Source organism: Trachurus trachurus (assembly GCF_905171665.1).
Source record: "Trachurus trachurus genome assembly, chromosome: 17".
Lineage (NCBI taxonomy): Eukaryota > Metazoa > Chordata > Actinopteri > Carangiformes > Carangidae > Trachurus > Trachurus trachurus.
Genome location: NC_139900.1, coordinates 16,753,797 through 16,779,584, shown reverse-complemented (window position 1 = coordinate 16,779,584; position 25,788 = coordinate 16,753,797). Strand labels below are relative to the sequence as shown.

The window sequence follows — 25,788 nt, the reverse complement described above, 5'->3', positions numbered from 1 at the left end:
TGTTGCTATACGTCATAGGGTAGGTCCTGGGTCATAGCACATATACTGTACGCACACACACACACACACACACACACACACACACACACACACACACACACACACACACACACACACACTCTACCACCACCGCAGCGTGTGCAGGTATCAGGTTTTTAGAAGTCCTGTAAGGAGCCTAGATGTGCGGCCCACCCTGTGACAATACTGGCAGTGCACGTGAGGCTGAAAGGCAGCTATTGATACATGTGGAGCAGCAGCAGGATAGATTCTGTTTTAACACATTCCTGCTCTTATTGAGACGGAGCTTGAACGTGGGTCAGAGGGAAGTGGTTATGGTTATGGATACTAGGGGAGCCCGAGGCTGGGTTATGTTGAGTAGACACAATTAGGAGAAAATTGGAAAATATCCAGTAAAAGTGGTGACTCTTATTGGGCCCCAATGCAAATGGTAGCTCCAATGTTTAGTGAGGTTTTCTCCCTCTGAATACGACACATTCATTTTTAAAGGCTCTCCCTCCAGAGCCTGTGCTTGAGGGGCTGCAAACTGCTGTTTATTGACATGGCCATAAAAAATGATAGGGCTCCTCTGGCCTAGAGGGAAAATGTTGTATTTGCTGAAGATGAGTTGTGGCTTTTTAATGAATCTTAACACAAAGAAGCATATACTGTATTCACTTACACTGTCACTCACTTACTCATCCATTCACTTGTCCATTCCTTCACTCACTCAGGACTTACAGTCCACTCATGAGAAAATAGTACGAGCGGTCCAGATTAAAACAGTTTATATGCAGGTCTACCTTATCCGCTTGTTGGTTTTACCCTAGCTTTTCATTACAGACTTATGGAGGAATGATAATAGCAGCCTGGGCCTTTAGATAATGGAAACAAGGGCCAGTGGGATGACTGGAAGGTTTCCATTCACCACGGCGGCACCTTAATAGACTGCAGTGGCTTACATTGCAAAAGCTGTTTTCTTTTTCAAGCCTTCAATAAAATGAAAGAATATCATTGGTATGAAAACAAACTTTGTTCTTATCACGCTTTGAGATTTTACTTTCCCTGTGCAGTTCTCTTCAACCCTGTATTTTCATGATTTAGTGTAGGAGTGGGTAACATGATGCTATGTCCCATGCTATTACTGTAAATATTTTTGCCATAGTATTATGTATTTGGCCATTAGGAGCAATGTTGCAATCAACAAGCAACACAGTCAATACTTTTTTGATCTGGTATTTAATCGTGGTTGAGGATTTTAGTCAGTCATTTTACTTCAGCATCACTGGATGTTAAACATAGACAAACTCTGTGTTGCCTTTTATAATGTATGACAAGACAATGAATCAAAGGATATTTCTACAGTCTTTATTTTTGTTACCTTGGCCCAAGTAGTTTATGAGTCAGAACAGCTTGGATAAAAAGTTTACTATAATTAAATCAATGTATTAAATATTACCAACAATAATGATAACTTATCTGTGCTGTTAAGAATAAAAGGAACAGATGAGGCTTTCAAACTTTTTGAGAAACTCTGACATCAGCTGCTGAGAACACCTCTGGAGGGCACCTTCTATAAAATGATTAGCTACACAGGCTCAGGCCTTTATGGTTGTTGTATCTAATATTTGAGACTGTTAGCAGAATGGTAGCTGATGCAGAATGCGCTCATGGCCAATCTATATGCTTAACCCATCTTTCTGAGTTGTGTGTGCCTTTGGCACTGAGTCTAACCCTCAAGCTGGCTGACTCACTTACTCAGCAGTCCATTAGCTAATGATGGTTGGTGCAGCCTCTCTCCTCCTCACCCCCACTCACACTTCATTCCCCTCTCTGCCTTTCCCCCTTTTGATGTTTTCCTTGCTTTAATATTCAGATGATATGCAGCAGTCCTCAGCACCACAGAGCATTCCTGCATTTCTTCACCTCTTCATGAGCAGTTGTAACAGTAAGCAACCGCCATATGACTGATTTCTGGGCCATTAAAATTTGAATCTGAAACTAAAGCAGAGGTCCTGAGAATATTTTTCTTTGTTTTCCCCAGACTTAGCCCATTATACTGTAGTTATATATTCTAACCCTAATCCTCAGATTGATAGTTTAGCGCAAGTTGATGAAATGTTCACAGGATGGAGACTCACTAATGTGGGCAGCTCTGCTTGGAGTGGCAGAGATGACAACAAAAAGAGTGGGGAAATGTGTGTTTATGTTGTCATTTGAGGGACTAGTAAATATGGACAACAAAGCTCATATCATAGCTCATAGTCAGACAGTTTGCTAATGTGCCCTAATTTGATTTGTCAAAGAAACTTATTGTGGGAACAATGGACTGACTTTTTTTCCCACATTCCTTTTTGTCCATTATTGTGTCAATCAGGACCCATTGAACCTTAAAGAGACATTGTGTAGGAATTACACCCATAACGTTGAAATCGTGTATTGTATTCAAACGAATGGTGCACTCTAGCACCACACTCTTTGAAACGTGCATTGCAACTACAGTAGCCGCTGTATATCAAAAAGCCTTGACAACATCGGTGAAACCATAGATAAGAAGAAGACTAGATGACTGACCTGACTGCTGTCCAATGACACGGCGTTGCTTACGCCATCTTGACTCAGGCACTTTCTCCCTCAGAGCATTACGGCAATGGTGCATGTTCTACTATACAGCATTTACCGTGACTATAAGCCGCTGTTTACCGCAACTATAAGCCAGCGTTTACCGTGACTAAAAGCCGGCATTTGCTGTGACTAAAAGCCGCCATTTCGCCGTTCGCGACTTTGAAAGCCACTGAAACCACATAAACAAACATACAGTTCAACCAGAGGAGTATAACCGGTTTCACTATGAATCATGGCTGAAAGTGCAAAATCAGGGAAAAGGTTGATAGAAAGAAAACTACTGTTGGAGGTTAGGAGTCCGTTAATCCTGTACTAACAGGCTGTTGTTTTTTAGCAAGTTCTACTGTTGCTGCCTATGGTAAACCACAATTAAAAAGCATAGTGAAAACATAGTTAAAATAAATTTGATAAACTATGATGCCCAAGCAAAAACATGCCAAGGCCTTCTCTACAGTACTTGTTCTCACTGTATTTCAATTGCCACCTGTTTTGTTGTTCTTTTGTCCCTTTGCAAGCCTTGTTTCTTAACCCTCCAGGTTTCTCTCCCTCCCTCTCCATTTTAAAGCCCATGCCAATGCTGTATGTGTCTTCATACTCAGAGCACCTTTACCTGATGCCTGGGTGCCCACTAGCCTGGCATTTAGGCCCTCTGAACTTGAGTCAGCTGGTACGGTAATTTCACACAGCTGCTGTAAAGATAACACAAATGCCCACTGCATCTGTGTTGTGATTTTGTGGTAATTTCTGGTTCATTGGAAGTCTTCAAATGGACATGTGGACTTTCAAAGTTTCTATCCACAAGCTTTATTTTCTTTCCTTGGGCTCGTATGTTCTGCCATATCGCAGACACAGACGAGATGAACTGGCCTGACCTCCCTCTGTGTCTTTTTCCTGCCCCCTTTTCCTCCATCTTTGTGGTATGGCACCACTTGAATCCTCCGAGACATCTTGCCACATTCTGTGTCTGTGCTTCTCATAAATTTGTTTATAAAGATGGACAAATGTAGTCAACAAATCCCACAGTAACACCCATATTTACTAGGAATACGCAAGAGCCTCTAATTTTTAGATCATCTGTGAGTGATTTAATCAGGGTAAACATGCCTCATCGTGGATAGAAAAACTCAGCGTTCTCTTCACTGATTAGAATCTCAAGGACTTCTCCCTGTGATATACGAGGGACTGAGTCTCTCTTTAATTAGCATTGACATCATTCGGATAAGAGAGAGCGAAGGATGGGGGGGGGGGGGGGCTGATTGACAGAGGCCGCAGACTAAAGACTAAAACAAGAAAGATGAAGACAAAGTGATTTGGAGAGAATAGACAGCTAGAAAGATGGCAATAAAAAAACTGGCGTGGAGAGAGAAAAGAAAGCAAGCGAAGAAGAGCACTGCCGTAAATTATCTATCCCCTCTTACTCAAGGCTTCCTGGGAGAGGCCAAGTAGAAGGTTATCACAATTAGCTTATGGGTGGTTCAAGGGCTGTTGTACAACCCCTTATATTTTTTAGACATTTTATTTTGTATGCTCAGGCTTTTAAAAAATCATTTGTCCATCGATCTTGATGCAATGCTCCAGAATAACAAAGTGAAAACAGAATTTTAAATGTTTTTGACAAATGTCCAGGAAGTTTTTCACATCTCAACACCTCATCTCTAGAGCTCAGTCAGAGTGGCCATGGGGTTCCTGGTCACTTCTCTTACCAACATTACTCAGTTTGGCGAGGCGATGAGCTCTATACTCCTGCTTGCTCCAAACTTCCTCCATTTATGAATTATGGAGGCCACTGTGCTCCTGGGAGCCATCAGAGCAACATAATTGATATAGTTGCTTTTCCCACATCTATGCCTCAACACGGTCCAGTTCCTGTGCTCTGCAGGCAGCTCCTTCCTCCTCTGATCTGCATCTGTCAGCTGTGAAACCTTATATAGGCAGGTGCATGTGCTTTTACAGATCACATCCAAACAGTTGGATTTACTATAGTGTCAAATGGCATAGTAGTAGCAGGTCGTAATACTAAATACAGTACTTGTTGTGGGGTATTCAGTGTAGATTGATGAGAAAAAAACATAAAACGTGCAGTAAAAATAAAAGAGTCTGAAAATTGTCTGAGATGTCTGAATGTTTTTTACAATGAAAAAAATGACTGTTTTGGGATTAGAACCACAACCCATAATTCCCAAAATACATCATGTTGAGGACAGATCCAAATCCCCACACTGATGATGCTTTCTTTTGTATTCGGTAATTAATCAGCAAAGCTTTATACAGCTCATATAACAGCCACATCTGTATCTGATGCAGTTTTCTTTAATTACTGTCTGCACTTACAGTCGCCAGCTTTAATGTTTCCTGACCAAAATAACTTAAGTCTTCACATAATGTGAAAAGAATAAAGTATGTCATCAGTTCAGTGGTGTTTACAGCATCAGCTGTAAGCAGTTGATTTTACTGACTAAACTTAAAGGTTTTGTCTGTTTATGACTGGAACACAAGGGATGAGCGGTGTAGCCTAAAATGTCAAATTGTTAAATTTTTCTGTTCTGCTGTTTCTTTGTTTCTTTGTTTTTTCGTCATATTCAAGTGCAAATATGAACACTACTTTACGTTAGTCAGAACTATGTAGGTCACTATGATCAGCCATCAGGTCCAATCACAGAACACAATCTTCACCCGTATCATCAGCTCAGCTGATTGATTCAGTCTATTCCTGTGCCATAGAGATCCACTTTAGATTATCCTCAGTCTGCCACACCAGTTTGATGGAATCAACATTATATCTTGTGATTTATCTCATTTAAGAAAAATGTCTACTGCTGGAGTGGATTACTGCCATTTGAAGACATAATGTTCTGATTAAACTATACGCCTTTCTCTGTGTGGGTGGTTTAACATAAAACAACTCCTAACATTGTTGTTGAGGGAGGAGAAACACTTTTTTTCCTTATTCCCCTTACGCACCCAGAATTCCCCACATGGTTCTGGGTTTGAAAGGGCAACTGTCCCGTCACAAGCCCTGCTTCTTTCACCTGAAGGCTTCCACCACAGCACTGCTAGTCCTGCATAATTAGAGCAGCACCTTAATGTACAGTATGAAGAAGTTCCTGGTGGACCCTTGTTGTATATGTGTATTTTTTATTTATGACATCAGTATATTGTAAAGGTAGGCTACTGTAAGTGTTACCCAGTGTTGATCCTCAACAAGTCACCTTTTTTGTAAATTTGATTGGATAAAAACAGACATATTTAACTGACTCCTTGGTGTTTTTCTACTAAAACACTGGATCTAAGCTTGCTCTATGGACATACTTTTACATGCACTCAGTGAAAGGAGAAATGGAACTCCCTCCATGGTAGTGTACTGTAAGTAGTGGGCCCTCCCTTTCTATTTATATATGTGTTGCACTTAGGGATGGAAATTGTTACTTGTTTAAACACAATTATCATACTGCTCAATGGCAAAAAAACTCCACTCATTTGAAATAAAATTGATGCGTCTGGTTTTCTTTGGAGAAAACATCATAAACAAGCACGCTGCCAAAGTGGAACAGTGCACCGCCAATAATATGCGAAGCAGTGGTCTAGTGTTCTCTGCACGCTCCCGCTACTTGTGTCGCAATCTGGCTACTGATTGCATTTTTTTTCCTCTAGTTAGTAACTCCAATGAAGTAAACACCAAATAAAGCTAATTATGTTTGCTCTCTTATTTTTCTCAGTCTGGTATTTGGTTACATAACTCCCATTGAAACATCAACAGTGAATGAAATTCCCATTGCTATGGAGGCACTGTGCAGGATTTCTTCCCCCTTTACATCTTTTCTAGATCCAATGTCGCATATCGAAACCTAGCATATTTTGTTTCTATGTTTGAGTGTAGTGTGTGTTGCTGTCGGCATAATTTTATTCTCTAACTTTTGTTGGTTAGTCACTATTTCATGTTTATGACAAATAAATAGTTTTATAGTGTTCAATATTTCACGATGACAGTAAACTGTGGTTTGCATAATGGATGTCAGCAGAAGTCCCATGATCATTCTCAGACATACAAATGAAAGCAGCAACAATTTTGCAGATTTAAGCTTCTTGCCACAGTGTAGTCATAACATTTGCACATGCATTTATACTGGCTCTTACACTTACAGAGATGCACACCACTGTCACAGTGCAAGAGTAGTGTTCCTAAGATTAATTTCAAATAATACGACTCATAGCACAGGCCCAGTGCTGATGTTACATTCAGGCCGTTCATCCCTTTAATATAGAACCGATATAAATGAATTCAATCACTAAGGCTTGGTTGAAAAGCGGATATTGTTTCAGCTAAGGTCAGGAAATGGCAAAACAACACAATCTCAGAGTGAGATGAGTTTTTTTTTCTTTTTTTCTAATTCAACAAACTTGGCCTCTGTGAGATTTAAAAGCTATTCTCTGCTTGACCACCGGAGCCATCAAAAGGCCAACTGCTGTGAAGGGAAGATCTTTGTACCTTTGTTGCAAACGCTAAGAATTGGCTCTACTAGAAAGGGAATTTAGCCGTTGTTCACTTTGGCAGAGCTGACAAGTATAGTACTGTTCCTAGAGTTAAACAGTTGGTAGCAAGAGGCAACCACGCTGTATGTGTGTGTGGACACTTAGCACACAAACTGTGGAGAAGTGGAAGAAGGGAGGGAGGGGGTCTTCACTGACTGAACCGGCCCTCTCCATCCCACAGTGCTGTGTGCTTGGGGTGAGAGGGGGCTGAGAAAGTTCCTTTGGCTTTACTGGGTAATCCCTTGATAAATAAACTAGGAAGACAAGACCACCGCTGCTATCTGTAAACCAATACTCCCCTAGAGGAGGGATGGCCCTGGGCTTGGCTAGCTTAGAGTTGGCTCTCTTGCTGTGCTCCTTTTACACTCTCTCACCTTAGGATATTATGCTCATAAAGCACAAATACACATACACACATCCTCTCATCACGTTAGAGCTAAATATGTGGAGACAGATTCTGGTCCACATCTTTGTATGGTAAAAATAAATACTTTAGTTGGACTGATGTCTGACTCTGTGGGTATGCAAAACAGTAAACCCAATATGTTTATATCAAGTAGTTGTGAAAACATCCTGCCTGCAGCAATAGAAATCAAATGTCAATGGGTGGCTCAAATGTACATAGAGCCAGATGCCTTGTAGTTCCCTAAAGTCTTCTCATATGGACAACATGCATCCCACCAATCTGCCCCTTCCATCAGTCTCTGTCCTCAGGCAATCATATAAGGAATGCTCCACAAAATAGCTGAAATTGTGAAGGTATAACAAGGGCAAACAGGTGGCCACACACACACACGCACACACACATACACACTCAAAACTAAGTACTCATGTTGTGCCCAAATGGGATTTTCATTCTCACGCCATCATCAGGTCAGGAGATAATTGATTTATGGCTGTGTCCCTAGCTCATGTCGTTATTCAATCTGTCATCTGATTGGCCCTCAGGATTATGTAGTCACAAGATCCAACCTATAAGAGCGTGTCTCCATTTCTCAAGAGGACCCATAAGATGCTGTTTATTTTCCCTAAGATGACTTTGTGTTCTGTTTACACTGTTGTGTGTTTAGTTAGGCAAAAGGATGATTTTCTGTGAGCGTTTATTGTTTTGAAATGCAGGCCCCTTCGCTCCAATCCTTTCTGGCTTCTTCAAAAGTAGCACATTTTTGAACCTCTACTCTGTGGTTTCCCTTGTAAAAATAATGGGGTAATGCAAACAGAACTGCGAGTGACCTCGTCTTGATGTTCATATTTTACACAGATGTTTACATTTTTCTCTCGCAGAATAGCAAAGTGTCATACAAAGGCAGGTGAGAAATGGCACTGGATTTTAAACTTAAGTCTGCCTCTTTGAAAGTTCACAATGATAGGATTAGATCCTGTCTTGATCCTCCATTTATCAACACTGCAGAGAAATGATAACCTGTAGCTCTGACCTTTTTTGGTTGTTTTTTTACCCGTGCAATTCAATTTATCACCTTTTGGTATTTGAAAGTCAATACTGAGAGCCACAAATACAGTAAAGCCCAGTAAAGAGTTTCTTGCTCTTTTCAACCACTGGCTACATTCAATAACAATTACCCAATGGATTTTTGTAGATATTTCAAATACATTGTCTTCTCTACTGCATGGCTTTGTTATTATATCCTTGTATTTGCTTAGGTGCATTTTGCAGTGAATGGCCTTTCTGTTTCATTGTCAGTCCCCCGACACTAGTTTTCTTGAAACCCACTGAGGGCCCATAGCATTTATTTTTTACATTGATTCATCTAGTATGAACTTTTGAGAGTCCCAGCTGAAGTGCCCCCAACTAACACAGAAGCAAAATTCAAAGAATGCAGTAGAATAAAAAAGAAAAGAAAAAAGAATTACATTATAAACACACTATTTCCCCAATGAAAAAACTCCATATATTGTTGCAGACCAGTCTTGGCTAAGCTCAGGCCTTTGCACACCTGCACTCACAGTCTACTTGGTTCACCACTTCATGCAAACACACACACAGTATTACAGACCTCCCAAAAACTGTCTGGACACTATGTCATTGTACTATATGATGTTTCAGGAATATCTAAGGAATTTACTTCATATAACTGGACTTTGAACTACTGTAAATAAAGAGGACTTTAAGTACTTTAAACATTTATACATTTAGTTAATTAACAGGTTTAAGTCAGTTTGCCAGGTAAAATGAATCAGCTTTGACTTTTACAGCTTCACTACTCATTGGAATCAGCAGTGTTTTACTGGTTAGTTTTAACATCGTTGCTACAAACACTAGCATACTTGCTGCTGTTGATCATACCCGACTGTGCAATGCTGAAAGCCCCAAGTCTAATAAACAATATTAAAACATTTTTTAGAGGATCTCAGTGTTCCTTTGCCGTTGCTCAAATGCTCAAATTTTGCTAACTTTGTTTCATAAAACCATTTTACAGGTTTAACATTTACAAGTGTTCATATAAATGTCCGAACACATCATAGTGAGGGAACGGTGTGCAAATGAATTAAACTGTAATTGTCTGCAGAAGCACGGCAGCATAGAGCATTTGGCTTAGTGTGTTGAAAAGCTCCTCGGACAAAACAGTTGCGATGCTCCATCTTTTCTCACCGACGAATTGGAACGCGAGTGTGTGTGGCATGTTTGCATGTGTATGTGTGGCTATGTGCATGTGTGGCTGTGAGCTGTTCTACCACATGTGAGCGTGTTTTATGGGTCCAGAGGGAGTTAAGGTTAATGCAATAAAACAACTTTCCCCGTGCCCAGCGTCTGCCTTAAGACAGGATTTAAGACCAGAGTGTCGTAAAGAAAAAGTAGGAGAGAAAAGGCCAGAGTGAGGAGTGAAGTGCAAACAGTGCAATGAGGAAGAAAAATGTCCTGATAGTAAGTTAGCAGTAGTAAAGCATCTCTTTGGTTCCTTCACCACAGCTCAGGAATAGCAAGCTGTTATGTGAAAACCTCCACTAAAACTGAATTTATAAGGCACATGAGATGACTGACGTGCTTTACCCTGGTGGGGGAGTGTATCTTTAGCCGCCTGGCAGGACAAATTTGTGACTGTTTAACACATATTTCAGCTGCTTCCAGAATTATACTAACCTCCCACCGTGCAGGCACACCACTTCAAGCAGCCATTTAAACACACATGCTTGCCACTTCCTTCCCAAGTGAAATGTATGCACTTGTTTGTGTGCTCCATTGTCCCAGAAGCCCTCAGTCCTATACACTGCCTTTGCCATAGCACTGTGACTAACAGTGTAATCAAATTACATTATTTTGTCCAGAGCAGAGGTGCAGAATTTACATTGGAGCTAATTACTGTATTGTTTTAATAAACTGTTACCAAGCATAGAACAACCAACCAATTTCCAATCTGGTGTTTATTGTAAGTCATTGTATTCTGGGAGCACTGGTTGTAAAAACTCCCCTCTGTGTACCTGGAAATGAAAACATCATTCAGCTCTAATTGAAACCGGTGAAGTAAAATGAGAAACGTCTTATGTGTGCTTAACTGTATGTATGAAAACTTCACATTGCATGATGTCGTCACTCTGCTTCAGTTACATCAGCCTGAATAATTCCCACTGCTCTTTTTTTTCTGCTCTTTTTTTTCTCAATCAGTAATAAATAAACTGTGCTGTCAAATATTTCGTGGTCCTGTTGGGTGGCCTTACGCAGTGGAATGACGCATCCCCCAGGACAAAGCAGTGCATGTGCATTGATTACAGTGAGGAGCTATTCAGTCCAGTGTGCAAGACCCATTACGCTCTGTCTCTCTGGCTAATTGAGGACCACTTAATAATGCTGCCCAGATGCTTTTAAGCCAATGAGATGTCATTGATTTTACCTCTTGGTTTGAAGCACACGCCCCTTTTATTCTCCTGACCCTGCTGTCTCCTCCTCTCCGCTGCTGGCTTTAATAGCCCACTGGAGGTACTTGCCATCGTTGCCAACTGCGCACACATGCATTCACCTCCATGAGGTAGTGGAATGTTCTACATTTACCGTCAGCCCTCCTGGCAATAACTCACTCATCACGGCGTTTTCTTTCATCACATCCCTCACTTCACGCCCACTGTTTTCCCACGTTGTCCGTTACTCTGAGCTTCTCTGTGCCATAATCGCTTTCACCTCTTCTCATCCTGCAATCATTCACTCTTCACTTGAAGCTGTCAGTCTCACTCTGAAATCAAGAAGTTCACTTTGAATAATTTATCCGCATTTATATGCTTTCAACTCCATGCTTTCAACTGCGGAAGCAATCCTGCAGCTTTTCCCCTACTGTTATGTTTTCCTATCTTAACAGGTGTGTGTGTGTTTGTGTGTGCGTCTGTGTGTTTTCTATGCTAACCCACAGGTGGACAAGGTGTGTGGCCTGACTACTGGGGAACCTACAGGCATGCAGCCTACGAGCCCAGAGGTCACAACCTCCACCGTGACCTCATCGTCTCCTCTCCCATCTGCCGCTCCCTCCCAACCTTTACCAGAGCAGTGGCTGGGGCAGCTCGCCCACTTGAAGAGGTAAGATAAGGAAATAAAAATGAATTCGTCCAGATTCAAAACTCAGTATGACTCTTTTTGTTTTTGCCTCTTGATTTGTTGTGCTGCTAGATCTAAATGGAAAGTAGATTCCAATCAAATGAAAAGTGGTTAATTGTGTATGACACAGCCTGAGGGGTTGGCCCACGTCTACTCAACAGCTGCCATGACTTCTTGCTTTCTTCATATGGTTGGTTGAACACAACACGCGCCCACACACCCATAGTAAATGCAATGCCTGGCGTTAAGGTCCGTGCCCTCCACCTGGCCTCTGAGGCAGCCATCCCATGCCCACAGCAGCTGGCAGTGATGTGCCCAGCTACAGTCAAGGGGGCGGGGGGTGTGGGTAAGATTAATCTTGACGGACCAAGCATTTCCTCTTTACCCAGACGGCCATACCACCAACTTTGAACACCAGCCAGCCTCGGCTTAAATAGCACCACACACAGAAACACACACTCAGACACACACTTGCTGCATTGCCTGTCTGACCTTGTCCCAAACCATGAATCACTGCACTGATGCCAGCCGAGCTGACAGGTCTGGCCTGGCACTGCCACCGCCATTCATGACAACACAATCCAACTCCCTGCTCGCTGCCAACCCTGACCAGAGCACATGTGAGCGCTGACCACTTCAGAGGCCTGGCAGCACCCACTGCAGTAAAGAGAGACGAGTGTACGGCTGAAAAACATGAAACACGATATAGTTGAGCAACATTTATGTTTCGTTTTAATGGGGAAAAATGTAAATGGAGAAATACAGCCAAACTTTCTTTGGCTCTCCTGTGGATCTTTTAACTGTTGCACATCTGTGAAGTTTGCTTGTTTGTTTGTTTACTGACTTTACATATATACATTACATACTGGGGGCTGTTTTAATGTTGGTGTGGTGTGGTGTGGTGTGGTGTGGTGTTAGGATGGGGAGAAATGGGTTTTGATGTTTTTGTAGTGTGGGCATTCTCTGCATGTGCATGATTAATCACTCTTTTCCAGGGTCAACTGACTGGTCTTTTCTCCCTCCTCCCCATGTGTCCCGTCATGTCGTCCTTTTGTTTCCTTTTTTCCTACTCCCATCCCCCCACTTTCACATCCCTGCATCCTACTTGCTTGCAACAATCTCCCCTGGACTTCAACTCCCATCATTCCCAGCTCGCTCCCCCTGAAACCCTCCAAGAACAATAAACATAGTCTGAGAACGCTCTCTAGGTAAGCATGAACCCAAGGGACTCATTCCTCTCAATCTCTCACACAGTCTATCAAGCAATGACAGCTCAATGTTTTGACTGGTTTATATACTTGTGACATTTTCATTTAATTTAACAGTTGATCATCTTTGTGTTTTGGGTGACTCGTGCATTTTTTCCATGTCTTACAAAACCATCATCTGTTGCTCTTGAGAAGTGATTCCCGACACTGCACTGACTCAGCACATAACCTCTCACGACCCCTGCTGTTTTTGCTCAGTCTCATGGGTGGCAGCAATATGCGTCAGATCAAAATATCATGCCATTGTTTTGCTCGCGATGAAAGCATCTATATCGATAACATGTGCAAGCTGATCTGGTGAGGCGTGTGCTGCACCGCGCGGCATAGTAGGGAAAAAAATGTGCCGACTTAGAGAAATGGTCACATTCAAAGCCGCTCATTTTCTGCCACCATTAATATTATAACTAGGTGTTATTTACCACATGCATATATTGTTGAGTGGGATACAGATAGCTATTTCATGTTAATGGGATGATGCCAAAGAATTATACTGAGGAGTGTGGCCACCAGCTGTCCTAAATATGTGCCCAGTGGCCACTTATGCCACAGTCACACGACACATTGCATTACTCAGTTTTTTCTAACATTCCCAGTGTTGAAGAAAGACATGTGATACAATATGTGTTAAATCGCACACCTTTGTATGTGCTCTCCCCACATTTCTGTTTTCTTTCTTAGGGAGTTCTTGATGTACTTGCAGCGCTACAAGTCCTTCTTTGCGGCGTTACCAGAGATGCTGTGCGAAGGGGAGAACGTAGTGGACGACTCCACATGCTGGAGCGGAGATGATGTGGTGGAAAGGTACATACACACACACACACGCACACACACACTAAACTTGAACTATAAATAACCATATTAATGCTGTTACTGATAAAAAAAAAAAAAAAAAGATAAAATTCAATCCAGATTTTCGTCTATCATCACAATTGAATTGTATTCCTTAAGAAATACATCAAACATAAATATTACTGTCACCTTATGTGCCCAAAAATCCATTGTTTGTCTTAGTCTCAGTTTGTATAAAAGCAAATGCGATTTAAGTTTGGCATTATGTTGCTCCTTGCCGTTCATCATGATTAGGCAACATTTTGTATCTCGTTGCATTGCTTTGCTGTGGCCAGTAGTTGCATAAACAGGTTTCTTGGCAGAGCTGGAGTTTGCGGATGAGATCTTTCATTTCCTCCAAATGACAGGAGATTCTGGCTCTTGGCATCTTTCAAACACATCCTTCCTGATCCACCTGAGATTTAAAAGCCCTAATTGAATTGCATTGAGCACTGTGAGTTTTGAATATATTGAGATTTGAGAGAAAAAGCAACAGACCCTCTCTGCACGTGTTTGTGCGCTTGTGCAGGATAATGTCAGGGTATGTTAGTCAGCGTGTATGGCTGTTGTTAATCAGTGTGGAAATAAGGAATTTATTAAATCCATCTCCACACTGAGTGAATGCAGATAGAACAAATAGTTGCTATGCTCTCTTCTCCTTTGTATTAGATTCAGTTAATGAACTGTTATCTGTGCCATTATTTTTCTCTGTGTTATATTTATTGTATTTATGAGCTTTCTATTTTATGCTGATTTATAGGTGTGGACCTGGGGCCCTTTTGCTCTTTATGGTTTTGGGTCCATCTCTGAGAGACTGGAGCTCTCACTCTGTATGTGTGTGGTTGTGTGTTTCTCAGTCAGCATGAGAAGAACACAGAATTGATGCAGAGCACTGAGCCAATGCAAGTCTGTAACCGATTCCTCCTGCTGGATCTGTTTCTTAAACACTAGAAACTCAGGCCACAATTATGACAAGGTTATGCTCTCCTTCTTCTGTGGTGGCCCTAAACTGGCTCCCATTACCATGACAACCTCAGCTCTTGGCACTGCCAATATTGGCCCTGACAGAGGAAGACATTGGTCTGGGGATGCTTTTCCACCACAATCCGCCCTGAGTGTTTGCAGGATCCTTTGGCCTCTGTCTGCTTGATGGTTTAAGCCATACATTAAACTTTACATGAGTACATGAGGAGACATTAGGCAAATGTACAGATGTCGTAGACTTATTTTATAATCGTCAGTGTTAGACATACGCATTTTGTAAACACTTTTAACGACAGCTTTCAGGATCTGAGCATTATTTTAGTTTGGATCTCTTCTCCTCTCTCCTTTTCTCTAACCTTCTTTTCTCCTGGCCCTGCACTCTCCTACCCTTCCCAACTGCGGAGAATCTGCCAATGGCTGAGACATATTGAGCAGACCACCCATTCATCAGGGCCTGTGACAGTGTGTCATGCACGCAAAATACAGTAGGCAGCCAATGTGTGTGTGCGCTTGGTCCATGATCAGGAACATATGAGCATAAACACAGGGCGAGGCGACCATATCTCTGGCTGAACTTGTCAAGGAACAGCCTCTTTGTGTGTATTTAAAGCCACTTCTATTTTTTGAGTGTGAGTGTGTGAATGTCACTTGTACTACCAAAGCCACTGGTTTTTCAGCAACATTGCTAATGAGTTGTAACGGTGTGTTATCACACACTCCCTGGTGAGAGCCAGGTCTTTGCTTGTGGTGTCAAGTGTTCTTGGGTTGAATAAGAAAACAGTACCCTACTGAGACAGTTGGCACCACTCATAAACTGCTCACATTGGCTTGTGGCTATTCAGTGAACCTCTTCCACTGTATTTGACTCTGTTGGCATGTTTTAGAGAGAGAGGGGCCGGACAGGGCATGAAAAGGGTTGGCGTTTTGGTGCCGTGGTGCCCCCTGTGCCTCCCCGTGCCCCTGATGAGGGAAGCATGGTGGAGTGATTGTGCGGGGGGGGGGCTTGGCAAATAAAGACCCATTGTGGAGTCAGTGGAGTGGGGCACAGTCCTGCCGTGGGGACCCCCAAAGCCTGGAGGGGAAACAAAGACCCTCCTATGAGGCTGCATGGGAAAGACTTGGACATTGCTGCCACTGCTTCTGCCACTGCCCGCACCATGCCTGGGAAAGCTGCATGAGAGACTGCAGAGGAGATGACAGGAGGGGAGACAGAGAGATGCAGAAAAGGATGAGAGGAATGGTGGGATCAAAAATGAACATGCTAAGCTGCCATCATGTTAGTTCATATTCTCACTTCCTGTGTGGTGGACACACAAAGCCTCTGAGGACTTGATGGGTTTCCCCCACATTCAGCCACATGCAGGGGGATACACACACACACACACACACACACACACTTGCACACATATCAATCCACATAAAATCCATATGCTATTCAACAGCTGGAGGGGTTATTCATTCAGACACAATCACACTGTGCTGGGACAAGGAGACACACACATCCACATGTGTGGAGCACAAACACACACACGCACACACACTTGTATGTTGTAATACTTCAAAGCACATCAAAGGCACTGGGGATTGAAATTCCCTTCTTCTCTTTATTCAGCATCTGATGACAGAAGGGTGAGCGGGGGGCAAGCAGTTGTACTTACAACCAAAAGTGCGTGTTGGCATGTGTTCAAACATCTCTGAACATTTACAACAGCACATGTGTGAATACTTCACACCATCTTTTCCGGAAGATAAGATCAACCAAACTTACCACGTTCCTTATTTAGATTTGCCAGTTACTGTAAATCTATTGTAGTAGTCTGATCACAAATCGTAATAATCAATTGCCATCTCCCTTTGCTTAAATTATGTATCATTACCATTCCTATTCCTGTTTTGTCTTGCCCTTTTGAGATTTTGTCGCATGCTTAGAGATAATGTGCGGAAGTTATGAAACAATCCTTCTGGATATAGTTACTGTTTGACTCCATAAAGGCCATGATCGGCTCCCCGACTGAAAACACATGGAGGGTTTTAGTAGAAAACAAATGTCAACCACTCACAAGCAGACAACAAATACTAGGTGTGGATGGAAAATTAAGGTGAATAATATTTAATTCAGGGCAGAATTTCAATTAATTATCCCGGTATAGGTTTAGTTTTGCTCATGATGAGTCTGTATTATAACTCCTTTGACCAACACCAATCCGACAACAAAGAGCATGGTGGAGCATGGAGGACAGATGTTTGGCATCAGTGTCACAATCCAGGAAGCGGAGCATGTGCAAGTGCTACTAATTTGACTGTGAAAAGAGTGGAATGGTGCTCAACAATCAGCCTTTGCATCTGTTGTGGGCATTTGTCATTTTTATGAGAAGCAGCAAAATCAACACCAGAAGTGGCAAAAGCACAGTCAGGTGAAGAAGTGGAGGCCATAGTTTAAACAAGGAAGTGCAGTATGTCATTTTATTTCTGGATTTAGACTCACTGTTTCTCAGACGCAGCTCATGCAGCAATCTACTTCAACAATAACAATTATTGCAACCACCAGAGAACAATGTGCAGAAACCATTGTTTGGATTTATGCAGCCTACATACAAAATCAGTCTGAGAAGCACTGCTGGTGCTTGGTGGACTTGCTGCGTTTGGTTTCCCTGCAGCCTTAGACTTAGTTGATTAAATGACATGATCCAGGAAGGACATGTCATTTAGATTTAAAGCTGATGTTATAATAGAACAATGTAAAAAAAGAAAAAAGAAACAAAAAGTGGATTGAATAGTCTCCCTGTTTTTAATTTTGCCTAAGTTCTACATACAGTACAAGTGTTGATGATTTAGATGTAGTCTGGCAGTTCATCAGCAGTCAGGCCTTCTGAGTCTTTTGGGATTTGCATTGTATTAAGCTGATTTACACAATGTGTACAGGTAGAGTTTCTGGAGGGAGGAAGAGAAATAATCCACTTCCAGCCAAGTACAGTACATCAGCAGTAAGGCATTATAATGCTCTTTGGACTGCTCACTTCCTTCTCTGACCTATATGTGGAGATACATTCATTTTAACCTCAGGGTCAACCTCCCTCAATATCATCAGGCATGGAGAAATATATTCCTTTTTTTCTTTGTTTTAGTTTTTTTTCAATTTTGTACTTTTTTGGCAGATTTTTTTTCAATGTGTTCTCCACTGAACCCCCAGGGTGGGATGTCAAAATGTGGTCAGATTGCTGAGGATCTTAAAATAAATGGGTGTATGCCCCTCTGGCTGTGTGTGAATGTGTGCGCACACGTGTGTGTGTGTCTGAATGTGTGTGTTCTTGAGTACTTGGGAAGAACTCCTCATTGACTCATCACTATACTTTAGGGATGATTCAAAAGTTCTGGATTAGCTCAGAGGGACGTACTATAGACAATACAGCAGTGTGAGTGCTTCTGAATGCCTTGCATTTTTATAAGGTTATGACAATCCATTTGTTTATCATTTTGACATCTGGAATCCATTCTGTTATTGCAGGGAGAAGCAGCGAGAGTGCTGTATTGGGCAAAGCCCTCACCCCTCACATTCGTGTTCACTTCTTCCAGTCCCATCAAGCCATAGCTTCTTCTTTTTTTTCCTCCTCTACCTTCTCTGTATCAGTCTCTTGGGTCAGACAAGCTAAAAAATGCAAGTGTAAGGGAATTTGATAATGAAACTCTGGCAGAGGGGACAATAAATTAATTACTAGGAAGGACATCCTCTGCTCCAAGCCTGTGTGTGCTGTGCATATGTGCCTACAGGCCTGTGGTGTGGCAGCAGAACACCAGCAGCTCAGTCTGTTGAATCTGTCAATTCTTTTTTAAAATGTAGACATGACGCCAGGCAGCAGCGACTGAGTCATGAGAACGGTTGACAGTAATGACGAGCCATGGAAATATAGACTTTATACCCTTTCATTTCTTTCTCTCTTGCATTTTGCCCTTTTACCTCTGCCATTTGCATTTGACGTCTCACGACAAGCTTTTTAGTCCTTCCTCTGCCCCCCCGACAATCCTTCTCTTCTATTTGTCCCTAGCTGTGATTCAGTGGCCCATCCCTTTCCCATAACCCTGGGCTGCTGCCTGGGACCTCAGCATGACCCGCTCTACATTGCTTAGACTTTTCTCTCTTTGGGCCTGCATCTCTGTAGTGTGTGTGTGTGGGTATGTGTGTGTGTGTGAGTGTCCATGTAACAGAAAAAGAAAACAACGGTGATCATATTACAGTAACTGTGAGTTATTTATTCTCTCTGCTGAAATGCCTGGATTGTGAGAGTCTAGAGTTATGGTGTTTCTAAATGTGTTGCAATACACACAAGAAAATGGGGAAACAATGTCTTAGGAGATAGTTTCTGCAGTTGTTTGTAAGCAAATGTGATTTTGTCGGCCTCACTGTACAATTATTTGCCAGTTTGGGACTTTATATTCCTCTGAGTGAAGAGTGTTTATGTGTTTCAGCCTCCTCAAGTTTGGGGTTTATGGTGTGCCTTGTGCACATTGTGTATTTGTAAAAATCTCCTTCCAGTCTCGCTATCATCACTTTTATGGAAGGGACACAGTTTTACAGCCTCTCCCGTCTGTTGTGTGTCCAGCCGGTGGAGTGGGTAGAGCTAATATAATTAAAATGCCACAATAGGCCGGCATGTTTTACTGGAGCAGTTCCTACTGGGTGAGGTTGACATAGTGCACTCACCAACCTCTGCGCTGGCCCATTGGCAAGGCATCAGACTCATAGCGGGCAAGGAGGACGAGAAACGGGGAGATAGACATGAAGGGGGGAGGGAAAGGAAGGGCGGATGAGAAAACAATGGATAGAAGGAGAGATGGACTGTTGGATGGATGGAGGGGAAAAAAAGAGATGTAGGTCAGTGGCAGCAGGAAGCAGTGGCTTTAGGAGAACTCTCTGTCTTTGTGGCTTAATTGCCTCTATGAGCCCGTTTGAAGTCCTCAGTGCTAGCGTGTCTGGGTACCAGTCAATAGTGGTCTGCATGTCATTGTCCTGTGTGTGTGTGTGTGTGTGTGTGTGCGTGTGTGTGAGGCTTGTGGTACTGTAGCCTTTTCTGTATCACAGTTTGACATGCATTCTGACCGACCACGCCAAGGGAACAATGGTCGAAACCCACAAAATGTGTCCTCGTCGATGTCGACACCACTGATTATGTGCTATTGCACCAACTCCACACCACCCAGATATTACATTCAAAACAAAACAGTCACCCATGAGTCCTTAAGGACGAACCCTGAATTTTAGAGGCAATTTTATCTTGTGTCATAAAATTGCTCTTGGAAGACACCACAAGTATGCAATGAAGTGCTTTGCTGTTTCTCCGCAAATGCTCTGATTCTTATCGTGGTGTCACAATATAAGAGCTGTCTCTGTCTGTGTCAACACAGTCTGTTCCCTTCTTGTAGGAATTTCAATTTGATTTCTACGTTTTAAAACATAATACTGTATGCAAGATCAAAGGTTACATTTTATGTCATATTTCTCAGCTGGCAGCTTCACGTGACTTTCTAACTAAATTTCTAGAAGTGGAAATTTGAGTGGTGGCACCAAAGTGAGCTACATATTTGCCACCATTAGAAGTAATGAAGTTTGACTGATAGTGCACTTAAAACCAAGAAAAACAAAACCAGTTCCCATGTAATGCAGCTCATGGTATGATGAAGGCTTCATGTGTTTCACTCGTACTGTATCATTAACACACTTACTCAGTTTAGTGTGTGTTTTAACAGTGTTCAAAGGCAGAGAAAATCCACCCTCAAACCTCTGCTTTGATCCTAACACAGGGCTCGTAGCCGTACGGACATGGGATTACGGCCTTATATACTATCACACTATTTCTGTGTACCACAGACACAGCACACATTCACGCAGCCGACACCGTCAACACTCACACAGCATGCTCACATCTGAGTTACAGGGCTGAACCTCATTCTGTAGTTACTATTTTTAGGGGACACCGTTATCCTTCTTCCTTGGGGATACAGCAGACATCGTCAGTTGGAGCTTGATTGTCTGAATTTTAGCTGAAGTTTTGTGTGATGCAGTGTAGACCTGCGAGTTTGAAATTTGGGTCCTGCAGTGAGCACAGGCTGTACTCCCTGTAGAGTTTCAGTGTGAATCTGAGTACAAGTTTAAGTTTTCAGCATGTGGTATTTACCATCAGAGTGAGAATCCGAACAACATGTCTGGTTTAACTCCAACGGCAGGTTTAAGGTCAGTCCAAGTTGTTGTCCAACCCAATGGATAAGTATGTGAGTTTAAAATGAAAACGAATGACAGGCATGGGAGGAGAGCAGGAAAGCTAACAAATCCAACTCTGTACAAACAACAAAAGTACAGTACACTACTGTGGAGTGTGTTGTGTGTGTGCCTGTGATCTGCGCTCGCTGTGTGTATGTGGTAACCTGAAACCACAGGGAAAACGTTCCTAGAATTCCGGGTGGGTTTGGTGTCGTGGCTCGCTCACTGGAGCCCCCTGAGTGGTGCTGGGAATGCGGCCTCTGCACGGAAGAGCTACAGAATGAAGGGAAAGTCCCCCCAGCCACCCACCTACTCATCTCCGTACGGCCATACATCCATATACATATCCATAGGCTGCCAGACACACACACACATTTTTCAGCAACCTGCCAATTGATGCATATATCTAAACAAAATAGGTGTAAGACGGAAGTTATGAAGAAACTGTTTGACTTTCAGAAATAGCTTTTTATTTGTCTGTTGCTCAGACCCTGACCCTTAGGTCGTAACCCAAAGGTTAGGGCAACACCCTGACCTTACTCAAAACTGGATGGACACATATAGGCCCTCTACAGTATGTGTCTTGTGAAGTCACGAAAGATAGCAATGCGAATCACCATGTCTAGGTCAAATGTCTTGCATGGCGTGGATGTCTCCGGCCGGGTCAGTCTGACTGGGACTGTCAGTAATGATACACAGAAGGACAAAATGTGAACAGGATCTGGCTCCCAGATCAGGACGGATTTGAAGGGGCAGACACGGCCTGTTCAAGATGAGAGTCATCTCCATTTAGCAGCGCTCTGTGGAGCATATTGTGGCGAATGGAGCCAAAATATTTTGCCCATCACTTTTTCTTTGTTCTTTTTTTGTACAAATTATTTGAAACAGACAGTGCAGGAAAGAAACAAATATGCATAGGTCATTATTGTTAGATAGCTGGACAGATAGGCAACAGAAACATCCCACTGCCATCTGAGCCACAGCATCTGAACAAAGAGAGAAGGCAAAGAGAACACAATAGTGGGATAGAGCACGCACATCCAAAAGTGTTGCAGGTGCAGGACTAACAAACAAGTAAACTTCGGGAAAAAAGGGTGAAGTCTGCACACTGTTAAAGCTCCTCAAGTGTTTATTGTAGGGATCAACGTTTCGATTTCAGGATGATCCTGACGAAGATCCATGCGATCGAAACGCATATAAATAAACACTTGAGGAGCTTTAACAGTGTGCAGACTTCACTCTGTATTTGAAAGAGAGACACAAAACCATTTACTGTTGCCAATAACACATTTTACAAGACAGATTCACCCAGAGCTGTAGTAATAATAACTGTAAAAAAAATGTGATGTTGTTAATTAAGTGGTAAAAAGAAAAAACATGATCTACAGTCAGTGGAAGTTTATGATTAATTTGGAAAGACAAACCTATTGGTGAACCCCACAATAAATGAACACAGTGTTTTCCAATCAAATTTGTTGCTGCAGGTTTGTACACCAAAGGTATCAATGATGGAAGAGCTTATGTGGTCCACATTACGAAAACATTACGTATTTGTGATTTAAATAAATGTAATCTCAGATTGGAACCAGAGGAGGAGCATGCTAGCATTGATGACATTTCCAGCAGGCAAGGCCACAATCACAGCTGACACCTACTGTAAACAACTTCAAACTGTCACCTGCTGCATACAAACTCCCAAGAGAAGGAAATCATGGTAGAGTCTCAAATGTACAAAATAATCTTAGTCTATTGACTGGGGTAAATTATTGAAAAGCACCTGTTACGTGTGGCCAGACCTGTTGAAAAATGCCAGATAGGGGCTAATCTTATTAAAAAAAATTGATACTGCCAATGAGTCTGAGCTCCTGGGACAAATTTGTTAAGCTACACTCCCCAAGCCTCTTAACCCAAACTCGATCTCTCAGATTCAGCTTACTGATTGACTTATGATGATGTGTCCAATTTCCAACCTGTGGCTGATTGACAGATAAGCCTGATCATGACAAACATGATAGTTATGGCTGGGATTTCCGCCAAGAAAGTCATTTTGACCATCTGTTTGTCAATGCTACCATCTGCCCGACTTCATTTCGATAATTGCTCCCTGACCTTTGCCCTTCTTCTCACTGTCTGCTGCACAGTCACTCCCTTATTCCGTGACCTTAAACAAAGTTTGCACAACATTGCTGTATATAATCCTGTACGTGTTATTCTGGTGTCAGATAGCTGCAGTTGGAGCTGCCTTATCTCTTCATCTACAATATATTCTCAAATGTCCATCTCACTGAGTGTCTTGGGACCATTTCTGCCCAGGACCCTCACAGGGTGTATGCTTTTTCTGAGTGCACATTGCCATCATAAATGTACTGTGTGGTTGTCTGTGTATGCACGTCTTAATGGTAGAGGGTGGTTAAGTTGTGATCCCACGTGCCCTTTGCGGCAACAGAGTCTGATCCCTGACCCCCTCACTCAACACCCTCGCAAGCCCTCGCCACTCTTTGCGGGTATGTCTGAGTATGTGGGCGCCTGAGTGCATGTTTGTTGCCTTGAGTCAAACATACAGCCTGAAGTTGAAGTTGACTGTTTGTGCTGAGTTGACTTTGCTTACACATGCAGCATATACAGTATAGTCCAGATGTGGCGTCATGCCTCCCTCTACGTTTGTCCATGTTTCTGACACTTTGTACTGTACACACTGAGACACCGTGTGATTGCAAAACCAGGCTGTACTGTACATCCAGATGTAAAATAAGATACGTAAAGTCACGACTTAGGATATATTCAGCTGTATCCGCGGTGAGCCCCCTGACTGGTTTTTAGTGTACACTCAAACTGTCAACTTGAAGCAGTAGATCACACCACTCCGGCCTGGATCAGACAGACACACAGACAGACAAACAGGTGGTCGTACCACACCAGAGGATCAGAGTCCACTCCACTCGTCTATGCTCTGGGGCATAGTTTACTCTCCTGGCTCTGCCCCTGCCTGCCCTTGTCTGCCTTCCACACACCAACTGCCCTTCCACCATCCACCCCCCACCCCCTCCCCCAACCCAACCTCAGTTATCTATGCCCTCCTCGGCATGTGGGCATGTGGCTGGAAGGGGGGATAGATTCATCGCCCTGTGTCTCTTTCTTTCTTTCTTTCTTTCTTTCTTTCTTTCTTTCTTTCTTTCTTTCTTTCTTTCTTTCTTTCTTTCTTTCTTTCTTTCTTCCTGCAGCATTGAAAGCTTTTTTTAAATCCATCCTCTATCTTTACTAGCACTGGTACACAGTATCATTATCTTTGGCCTCATGGTTCCTCACTTTTTCTGTCATACATCCTTTATCCCTTTGTTCCAAATACATCCACATTATATCCTTGTAATTTCTGAGTTGTGTGGTGGATGTTGGAATTTAAATAGGTCAGTGTTGCCACCTACTGGGGAGTCAACGTCACTGAAGCAGATGTGTCATGTCATTACTGCTTATAAAGTTTAAAAAATATATTTGAGAAATCAATGCAATTTGGAGAAACTCTTTTTATACTTTTTTGAATCAAAAATAGTTTCTTTCTGAATTCCCCTGTTTTACACCCAATTGACTTGTTTGTGTGTGATATAGATTTATAGTTAACAGTGAGCAGTGGGTTCACTGTCATCCATGATTACTTCTGAGTGGCAGAACGTGATATTTCCTCTTCTAAAGCAGGACATTTTCTCATGAAGATTCACCAGTAATTTCACCACATTTTGCAAACAGACCTGTGTAACTGAGTCAGACACATATGAGGTTATTTGTGCGGGTTTGTGGGAAACACAGAGATGGGAAAGCGCAGCTGAGTGAGTGTGTGGCGGCGTACACAGAGAAAAATTGTTGTATTTGACAGGAAATTATGCCCTGCTGTCTGCATGCGATTTTCATGTGTGGGCAGAGCGGACATTACTTTCGTATTCCTTCAATCTAATGGAGCCGTGCAGCATTTTCCCAGAAGTCTGTGTGGTCTGTTGACTCAGCCTGCAGTATGTCTGCTGGTACATCGGAGCAGGAGACACAGTGAGGTGGAGAACTGTTACACCCAGCGACAGACACAGTCGGGACAGTCAGGCCTGGGAATATCCTCAAAGCAAACCACAGACCAATTAGAGTTGTAATCTATGGAACTGCTACCAGCTTTAAGCACTATAGTCATCCTCTAGGTTTCCATTTGTCTGCCTGTGGCACAAGAGACAGACAAATTGAAGCTCTTCATTTTGCAATTTGTTTCACTTTCATGTGAGCAAGTAGTTACATTGATTTGTAGTAGTGGAGGAGGAGTGTGGGTAGAAGCACCTCCTCACTTCCTGTAAGGACATTGTGTTTAATTAGCTGAAAATTAAAGCGGTGAATCACAATTTCACTGGTTTAATGTTTATTGCCTGATTTGAGATGGGGTGAATTACATCTTGTAAAATATGTGCTGCCTCAACTGGATTTAGTTACAGTGCACAAAACTGGCAAAGACTAAGATTTGATTATCTTATTACACATTACCAGTGGTTATTAGGGAGTTTTAGTCATATTAGATTTCTCACTTTGAATAGTCAGGCTTTGTTTAAGATGATTGTCAGATAAATATGCCCTTAAGGCTTGTCAGAGCCCTGTCTTTCATTTTAAATATACACTGGTGCCAAATTAGCCTGAAGGCACTGTCAGGACAGTCAAGTCATTCTTAAAATTCAAGAACTGCTCATTACCTTAAACATTAGGTACTGTCAGCATTCAGTACATAATATTAGCCACAA

At 42.4% G+C, this 25,788-nt stretch overlaps 1 protein-coding gene across 1 annotated transcript in view; it reads left to right on the top strand.

Annotated features, from left to right (window-relative positions):
• The window catches only part of gpc5c (glypican 5c), a 98,141-nt gene that overhangs the window by 28,774 nt on the left and 43,579 nt on the right, over window positions 1-25,788 (top strand). Inside the window, exons 4-6 of the mRNA XM_083992184.1 lie at window positions 11,511-11,674; window positions 12,844-12,900; window positions 13,639-13,761. Of these exons, the coding sequence (XP_083848310.1) occupies window positions 11,511-11,674; window positions 12,844-12,900; window positions 13,639-13,761 (344 nt within the window). The remainder of the gene's footprint in view (window positions 1-11,510; window positions 11,675-12,843; window positions 12,901-13,638; window positions 13,762-25,788) is intronic.